The 10,043-nt window shown below is 39.3% G+C and overlaps 1 protein-coding gene across 6 annotated transcripts in view; it reads left to right on the plus strand.

Moving 5' to 3' along the window:
- The window catches only part of hycc1 (hyccin PI4KA lipid kinase complex subunit 1), an 80,093-nt gene extending 70,050 nt beyond the window's left edge, over positions 1–10,043 (plus strand). For 5 of the 6 annotated variants that reach the window (XM_055661271.1, XM_055661288.1, XM_055661280.1 and 2 more), the window contains one exon: positions 7,483–10,043. In XM_055661271.1, the coding sequence (XP_055517246.1) occupies positions 7,483–7,997 (515 nt within the window). In that variant the 3' untranslated portion in view covers positions 7,998–10,043. Of the gene's footprint in view, positions 1–1,124; positions 1,412–7,482 lie in introns of those variants that run through there. The other variant, XM_055661305.1, reaches the window with a different exon arrangement.

Raw genomic sequence — 10,043 nt, forward strand, 5'->3', positions numbered from 1 at the left:
ACAGAGCAGATCAGTGTGTCCATATACCATTATATAAATATATACACACATGAATAAATAAACTGATAAAGTGCAATTAAACAGATAATGGGCTATTGATGTTCAGAGTTTTGTCCGAGCCAGGTTTAATAGCCTGATGGCTGTGGGGAAGTAACTATTCCTGAACCTGGTCGTTGCAGTCTTCAGGCTCCTGTATCTTCTACCTGAAGGTAGCAGGGAGATGCGTGTGTGGCCAGGATGGTGTGGGTCCTTAATGATGCTGCCAGCCTTTTTGATGCAGCGACTGCGATAAATCCCCTCGATGGAAGGGAGGTCAGAGCCGATGATGGACTGGGCAGTGTTTACTACTTTTTGTAGTCTTTTCCGCTCTTGGGCGCTCAAGTTGCTGAACCAAGCCACAATGCAACCGGTCAGCATGCTGTCTACTGTGCACCTGTAGAAGTTAGAGAGAGTCCTCCTTGGCATATTGACTCTCTGTAATCTTCTCAGGAAGTAGAGGCGCTGATGTGCTTTCTTTATAATTGCATCAGTGTTCTCGGACCTGGAATGATCTTCAGAGATATGCACGCCCAGGAATTTGAAGCTCTTGACCCGTTCCATCCCATTGATATAAACGGGACTGTGGGTCCCCATCCTCCCCCTTCCAAAGTCCACAATCAGTTCCTTGGTTTTCCTGGCGTTGAGGGCCAGGTTATTCTGCTGGCACCATTTGGTCAGTCGGTCGATCTCTCTTCTATACTTTGACTCGTCCCCATCAGTAATATACATTTTACATCATTACATCCTTCCTGGTCTTAGCAACTCCAGAAAGTTTGGAGATAATTTTTAAATGTGCATTTATTTTTGGTTGCAATAGAAATGTAAATGTTAAAGGTAGCATTACAAATCAGATGGCTTTTTGATAATTCTCAAGATTGTTGGAAATGCTCGCCTCCTAACTGAGGAAAGAGAAGAGCATCATTTCACCATTTCATGATGCACTAGTCTAGTTTTAAATATAAAGTTCCCACTTTATTTTTTAAATGTTTATTAATCCAAAATTACCTATGCATTTTTCTGTTGTTTCTGTGGTATTTTTTCATTTGTGTTTCAGGCATTATACATCTTGTCATCTTTAATTCTAGATTTATCAGCCAGCCATTCTGAATCAGTCGAATCTCAGAACCTTGCTTTGTCAAAATCTAATGTGGCAAATCTGCCAGAAGATAAACATGATAATGGGGAGAGGAGCAAAATGCAAACAGAAAATGATTCTCAGCATTATCAGGGTGTGCAAGAACCACCTTCAGATCCTAAGACAGATGGCAAAGAAATCAAGAGACAGAAATCTCTGAGGAAAAAGATGGAGGATGGAGTACATTTCTCTAACAGAGTCTAGTACTAGCTGAGTGGTCTATACTAGCACCCAAAGGTATCTGGGAATTGAGCATTAACTGCATATTACTACCTTCTGGAAATCTAAATGGAATTGAAACTAAATGTAATGCAAATTCTTATTAATCATAGGTCAACAGTGCATGGTTCTCAATCTGGTTATTAATCTATAGAACATGTATCTAAATGCACTGAAAACCTAATTTAGTAGAACCTTCATTTAAAACCATTGATTACAGAAGTGTAGTTAATTATCGCTCAAAATAGATACTAAGGAACATTTTGTGGCTGAGTAATGCTCATTAACCTATACATTGCTGGAATAAAAATACTTTCAAAATAACAGCTTCTACTGACAGCATCAAAAGATAACGCTTGCAATTTTTAAATAGATGAAAAACAACTAACCATTTTCACAACTGTGCAAAATGTTCAACTAATTTGGTTTTCTCCAGCTAAATGTACAGTATAAATATGTAGACACTTACATTTATAACATTCGTTACAAATTTAAGACTGGCAGCAGAAGTTTGACTAACATGTCACAGTAGGCATTCAGATTGATAGTTTCAATCTTAAAGTTTTCTCTTTCATTATCTCTTTTAAGGAAAATACAGTTAATACGTTGTGTTACAGAAATTAAATGCTTATAGCCAAAATACAAATTTCTAGCCAAGTCTAGAATGCAGATAAAACATATTTGGATTTGTGAAAGCATATTTTGTTACAAGAGACTTTAAGCAAAGTGACTAATTATCATCACTACCTTTGACTGTGCCATTAGACAATAGGTGCAGGAGTATGCCATTCGGCCCTTCGAGCCAGCACCGCCATTCAATGTGATCATGGCTGATCATGTATTGTATCCCCAATCAGTACGCCTTCTGCCTTCTCCCCATATCCCCTGACTCCGCTATATTTAAGAGCCCTATCTAGCTCTTTCTTGAAAGTATCCATAGAACCGGCCCCCACCGCCCTCTGAGGCAGATAATTCCACAGACTCACAAAGTGTTTCCTCGTCTCCGTTCTAAATGGCTTACCCCTTATTCTTAAATCTGGTTCTGGACTCCCTCAACATCAGGAACATGTTTCCTGCCTCTAGCGTGTCCAACTCCTTAATAATCTTATATGTTTCAATAAGATCCTCCCTCATCCTTCTAAATTCCAGAGTATACAAGCCCAGCCGCTCCATTCTCTCAGCATATCACAGTCCCGCCATCCCGGGAATTAACCTTGTAAACCTACCCTGCACTCCCTCAATAGCAAGAATGTCCTTCCTCAAATTAGGGAACCAAAACTGCACACAATACTCCAGGTATGGTCTCACTAGGGTCCTATACAACTGCAAAAGGACCTCTTTGCTCCTATACAACTCTTCTTGTTATAAAGGCCAACATGCCATTCGCTTTCTTCACTGCCTGCTGTACCTGCATGCTTACTTTCATTGACTGATGAACAAGGACCCCCAGCTTCCATTGTACTTCCTCTTTTCTCAACTTGACATCATTTAGATAGTAATATGCCTTCCCGTTTTTGCTACCAAAGTGGATAACCTCACATTTATCCACATTAATGCTGCTACTTGCTGCTGCTGGCGCCGACGATGGCGGCCACGGTGTACTGCTCCTTGCTGTTTTGTATGTGTTTGTTCGTTTGTGTCGTTTGTGAAAACCCTACAAAGATTACTTTCACGAGAGAGGTACTCATAAACATCGGACATACGGTACCTCCAAACAGTTGCATTCCAATTAAGACCCGGACATGGTTCAATAACAACAAGCCCTGGTTCACTGCAGAACTCAGACAGCTCCGACGGTCTAAAGAGGAGGCCTACAGGAGCGGGGATACAGACCTCTACAGGCAGGCCTAGTACAAGCTGAGAAGAGGAATCAGAGCTGCCAAGGATAGGTACTCTGAGAAGTTGAGGAGCAAGTTCTCAGCTTGTGGCTCTTCTTCAGTTTGGAAGGCTTGCAAGAAATTACCAGCTACAAGAGGATAGCCCCCCGCTCTTTGAACAATCGTCAGCTGACCAACAAACTGAATGAGTTTTACTGCAGGTTTGAAAATCAGAAACGTAACCCTGGAAATCTCCAGGACCTGACAATGTTTCCCCCTCTACTCTTAAGCTCTGTGCCAAACAGCTGGCACCGGTCTATACAGGCATTTTTAACCAGTCCCTGCAAACATGTATTGTCCCTGCCTGCTTCAAAGTCTCCACTATTGTCCCTGTACCCAAAAAGGCAAGGATTACGTCTTAATGACTACAGGCCTGTCGCACTGACCTCTGTAGTCATTAAGACACTCGAAAGGCTTGTGCTGGCCAAGCTGAATAATATCACAAACTCCCTGCTGGACCCTCTGCAGTTTGCATATCGGGCCAATAGATCTGTGGATGATGCAGTCATCCTGGGCCTGCACTTCATCCTCCAGCACCTAGACCACCAGGGGACCATTGTGCCAGAGCTACTACACTCCAAACCTTCTGAGTTGACTGTGCCTGAACCCCTTTGTCAGTGGATCACCAACTTCCTGACAGACAGGAAGCAGCATGTGAGGCTGGGAAAGCACATCTCGGACCTGCAAACATTCAACATAGGAGCACCGCAAGGCTGCGTACTCTCTCATCTTCTCTGCTCTCTCTACACCAACGACTGCACCTCCACAGACACCTCTGTCAAGCGTCTCAAGTTTGCGGATGACACAACCCTGATTGGACTGATCCAGGATGGGGAGGAATCTGCCTACAGACAGGAAGTGTCACAGCTGGTGTCTTGGTGCCGTAGCAACAACCTAGAGCTCAATGCTCTTAAGACAGTGGAATTGATTGTAGACTTTAGGAGAGCTCCCCATCCCCTCACCCCACTCACCATCAACAACACCACAGTCACATCTGTGGAGTCTTAAGTTCCTGCGAACCATCATCTCCAAGGACCGTAAGTGGGGGGCTACCATCGACTCCACGGTCAAAAAGGCACAACAGAGGATGTACTTCCTGCGGCAGCTGAGGAAGCACAATCTGCCACAGGCAATGATGGTCCAATTCTACACGGCCATCGTAGAATCTGTTCTCCCCTTCTCCATCATGGTCTGGTTTGGCTCAGCCACCAAGCACGACACCTGGAAACAGCAGGGAATCGTCCGATCAGCTGAATCCTTCCCTCCATTGATGAACTGTACACTGCAAGGGCCAGGAAGCGAGCGGACAAGATCATCTCTGACCCCTCTCACCCTGGCCACAAACTCTTTGAATCACTTCCCTCTGGAAGGCGACTCCGGATTGTCAAAGCCGCCACAGCCAGACATAAAAACAGTTTTTATCCACGAGTAGTTGCTCTAGTCAGCAGCCAAAAATCTGTAGCCTGCCTTTGATCTGGTATTTTGTTGGTTCACATGCTTGATCAATGGTGTTTTATCATTAATGTTTTATTATTATTAATGTTTAGTGTTTTCTGAGTCATTCGTAACTGTCACTGTATGTCATGTTGTTACTTGTGGGCGGAACACCAAGGCAAATTCCTTGTATGCGAATACTTGGCCAATAAACTTACTTTCTTCCTTACTTAAACTGCATCTGCTATGCATCTGCCCACTCACCCAACCTGTCCAAATCACCCTGCATTCTCATAGCATCCTCCTCACAGTTCTTACTGACACCCAGCTTTGTGTCATCTGCAAATTTGCTAATGTTACTTTGAATCCCTTCATCTAAATCATTGATGTATATTGTAAATAGCTGCGGTCCCAGCACCGAGCCTTGCGGTACCTCACAAGTCACTGCCTGCCATTCTAAAAGGGACCCTTTTGTTCGGCATGGACTAGAAGGGTCGAGATGGCCTGTTTCCGTGCTGTAATTGTTATATGGTTATATGGACCCATTAATCCTTACTCTTTGTTTCCTCTCTGCCAACCAATTTTCCATCCATGTCAGCACTCTACCCCCAATATCATGTGCCCTAATTTTGCCCACTAATCTCCTATATGGGACCTTATCAAATGCTTTCTGAAAGTCCAGGTACACTACATCCACTGGCCCTCCCTTGTCCATTTTCCTAGTTACATCCTCAAAAATTCCAAAAGATTAGTTGAGCATGATTTCCCTTTCGTAAATCCATGCTGACTCAGACCGATCCTGTTACTGCTATCCAAATGTGCCGCTATTTCATCTTTTATAATTGACTCCAGCATCTTCCCCGACACCGATGTCAAGCTAACGTGTCTATAATTCCTTGTTTTCTCTCTCCCGCCTTTCTTAAAAAGTGGGATAACATTAGCTACCCTCCAATCCACAGGAACTGATCCTGAATCTATAGAACATTGGAAAATTATCTCCAATGCATCCATGATTTCTAGAGCCACTTCCTTAAGTATCCTGGGATACAGACCATCAAGCCCTGGGGATTTATCAGCCTTCAGTCCCATCAGTCTACCCAACACAATTTCCTGCCTAATGTGGATTTCCTTTAGTTCCTCTGTCACCCCAGATCTTCTGGCCACTAGTATATCAGGAAGATTGTTTGTGTCCTTCTTAGTGAAGATAGATCCAAAGTACCTATTCAACTCATCTGACATTTCCTTATTCCCCATATAAATTCACCTGTTTCAGTCCTCAAGGGTCCAACTTTGGTCTTAACTAATTTTTTCCTCTTTACATACCTAAAGAAGCTTTTACTATCCTCCTTTATATTCTTGGCTAGCTTACCTTCGTACCTCATCTTTTTTCCCCATATTGCCTTTTTAGTTATCTTCTGTTGCTCTTTAAACATTACCCAATCCTCTTGCTTCCCGCTCATCTTTGATACCTTTCTACATTTCTTGGCAAACCTGCTAATTTTACTGTGATGGCTGAAATGATAACATTTTGCATTTTCTCACTCTGCAAACAGCTTATACAGTGACAACATGACCATGGCCCTTCAACTTGGCAGTGGTGCATGGTTTATTTACTATTTTGTTACTCCTATCCTGCCTAATGCAGTTTTTATTTGCTCCATATTAACTAAGACATTATTGTATCAATTTTACTTTATTACTTAATATAAGCTGTATCGGTATGCAATTGGCCATACTTAAAAACAATAGATTGAATAAAACCGTTTTACTCATTGAGAATACTTTTTAATGTTTTTCGTAGCTTATTTGGATGTTTTAATTGATAATTTTGTTGTGAACTTGTATACTTTCCCGAGATAGCAAATCCGATTAAATATGTAATTATCGAACAGAATCTAACGTAAATTAAGATTATTTAGTCAGAATTAAAGTCAGATTTAAAAGGTAGAACAACAACCTGCCAAGAGTGCTTTGGAGTAATTAAGGCCATATGTTGGAGTTTCATCGGCAGATTGACAGAGATGAGCTGTATAATTGTGTCTCCGAATCAAGCATGACACTATGGTTGCAGAAGGCTGAACCCATTTCAGGTGGATCCCAGAAAGGAAAGTTATTTACCTTGGGGGAAAAAAAGAGTTTGTGATAGAAGCTGAAAACTATGCAAAATAAATACTGAAATGTATAATTTGGTTATTTATTGTGGATTTAAGTTTAAAAAAAAGTGTTTTGCAGATAATTATTTTATGCCTTATTAGGATTTAGGCATGAAGACCAAATTATGTAAAACTGTCTTTGGGAAATGGTTTCATAGCTCTTGTTTTCAATTACAGCCTCTGTCAGGTTGTCTAAATACCTGGTAGACACAAAATGCTGGAGTAACTCAGTGGGACAGGCAGCATCTCTGGAGGGAAGTAATGGGTGATGTTTCGAGTCGAGACCCTTAATAGCTGTCGTGTTATGCATCAAGTTCGTGTTAGGAATATGTTTACGTCAAACACATTTGCTCCGTTTCCACTGGGCATTTAGGTTAAATACTTTTTATGTTCAAATATTTCCCTATTATGCTATTGTGACACCTGTCTGTTTTATATTTTCAGTATCTTTGTAGAAGTAAAATAGACATTATATTTTAAGGCTATTTTTACTCTTAAATTGAGGAGACTAAACGCTTTTGAAAATTTTAGACAACTTTCATCAAAATTTTAGAAAGGTTGGAAGGAGATTTGAAGAAATTATCAAACCTGATTAAAGTTGAAATTTTCCTACTTTATCTTCTAGAAACAACTGATTTAAAAGACCAGGAGGATCTCGTGAACATCATTGAAGGAGATGAAAAATCTTATTCCAAGGCTTTGAATGCAGTTATGGTAAATACTAATAACAAGGTATCTGCTGGAAATTGTCAGTGGCAATCATTAAATAACAAAGCGGGCAAAGAAATAGCAGGTGAAACCTGCCGGGAACATCTTGCTCGTAAACATCAGTCTCAAAGAGCTGTGAGTGAGAATCTTGACCTTTTGTCCATGAAAAGATTGACTCTGACTAACAGCCAGTCCGTACCTAAGGCTGGAAGCCAGAGTTTGGCAAACACTTCTACAACTCTCTTCAGTAAATCATTTGAACAGGTTAGTGGAGTCTATACTGGAAACAGTCCAGCCCGTGCCACAAGTAGAAATACGACAGAATCAAACAGATTTTCAGCCTGCAGTCTTCAGGAGGACAGACGTGTATCAGATCGTGAACTTCAAACCACTGTTTCAAAAACAGAAGCAACAATGCTCACCAAGTTTTAATGCCCATCTCTTGACAGATATATAATTTTGCACCATGGACATTAAAGAACATCTTGTATTTTTTGTATAAAATATTTTCAGTTATTTTGGCAAATGTGTTTTTTTAATTGAGTGGAAATAGTCCAATTTCTTAATATACCTGTGAAAACAAATTAACAATGAATAGGGAAATGCATAATGTGTATATTAATGTATATTTTGTCTGTTTGAACATCATCTGAAGAATTAACTATTTTAGAATAGTAAATAACCTCTATCTTCCTTGAAGTGTTAGCCTTGTATTATTTATTTCTGTTGTAATCTGTTTAATTACTTCTACCATATATTTAGTAGTATTTTGAATGGAGAAAAAAAAATTAAACCTGTGAGCTTTGAATTCTACATATAGAATTGTGATATGAACTTAGTTGAACTAGATTCTGCAGCCTGCATGCATTTTGGCCTTTGTGACTTATACAAATCTATTTTGTTGCCTTTTTCAAATACCATTTTTTAACAAACAAATTCTACTTTAAATCAGTAAATGTAAACATATTCCTATTTCTGATATCTCCTTGCATTAACAATTGCAGAAGTTGCTGGATAACCTCAACGTGCCTCAAAATTGAAAATGCTAAGTTTGTATTGGTTTATTATTGTCACATGTACCGAGATAAAGTGAAAACCAATGTTTGTAGGCGATCCGCACTATGCATGAGTACATCAGGTAATACAAAATAGAAAGGAAAGAGCACAGAATATAGTTACAGCTGCAGAGAATGTGCAGATAAAGAAGTGCAAGGGCTGCAGAGAAGTAGATTGGAAGGTCAGATATTTACCATTAGCAAATGAGGGGTCTGGCTAAGAGTCTGGTAATAGCAGGAGAAAACTATTCTTGAATCTGGTGATATGTACTATAAAGCTTTTGTATCTTCTGCTCGGTAGGAGATGAGAGAAAAGTGAATGATAGGGGTGTGAATGGTATTTGATTATGTTAGCCACTTTCCCAGACAGCATGATATAGATGGAGTCGAATGGCATGGGGGAGGGGGAGGAGGGCTGTGGGTGAGGAAACTCGTTTGCCTGATGGACTGGTTGAAACTTGTGGGACAGGTTGAAAACTTTGGAATTTTGCAAATGTTAGTCCCATTGTCCTGTTTCAACCTATCATTTCAATACTTTGAGCAGTAATACTCATGTTAAAGAAATTATTGCTCACAAAATAACTTCTAGTTTAGCTTCGAATATACAAATTGCAGTACAACTTGAGAATTGTATTAATCTCTCAATTGTTTCTTCTCAGAAAAATATTTACTGAGGGCAGCTAAAGCAAGATTAAAATGTATTTTTTAAATGTATATATTTTTCCCAATCTATTCACAATTGTTAGTCATACCATTATTTTCTGCAGTTATTTGTGCAATTTTTACATAGAAGTGGAATACCGGGCAACTTTTTGCTTTAGTAAGAACAAAACAAAAATAATGTATCCAACTTTTTAGTCCAAAGCAAGTTGTAATTATGATAAATAATTTATCAAAGAATGTGTCATACCTATGATTTTCTGTCTAGATTCCAATAATACTTTTATTAAAGAAATCGTGTAGATACCACAGCACACGAATTTAAATGTTTTAATAAACATTTTTATTGAAGAAGTGAATATATTTGACAAACTTAATTGGTTTTAATTGTATATTTTCCATTGGGAGATATCTTTGTAAATTGTATATCAGTGTATTCACAGATATTGACTGTCAAGTGCTAATCATGTGCCACACTTTTGAAAATGTTCTCAATTATCTACTTTAGCAGTTTATTATTCTGATTTAATTCCTACAGTTTACAATAATTGGAGAAGCCAGTTGCAAAGACTACATGTGAAGCTCTATGAAATTTGTGATCTGGATTACCAAGAAAAGTTAATTAAAGCATTACAATATTGTTAAATATCATTGCATTATGTAACTGATTTTAAATATTTTTTAATTCAACATTATAAGAGGGAAATAAATTGAAGATAATGGTTCTGAGTTTCTCAAAAAAAATAAAAGGATTTGGCCGTCT

Source organism: Leucoraja erinacea, chromosome 2 (assembly GCF_028641065.1).
Source record: "Leucoraja erinacea ecotype New England chromosome 2, Leri_hhj_1, whole genome shotgun sequence".
In the NCBI taxonomy this organism is placed as follows: domain Eukaryota; kingdom Metazoa; phylum Chordata; class Chondrichthyes; order Rajiformes; family Rajidae; genus Leucoraja; species Leucoraja erinaceus.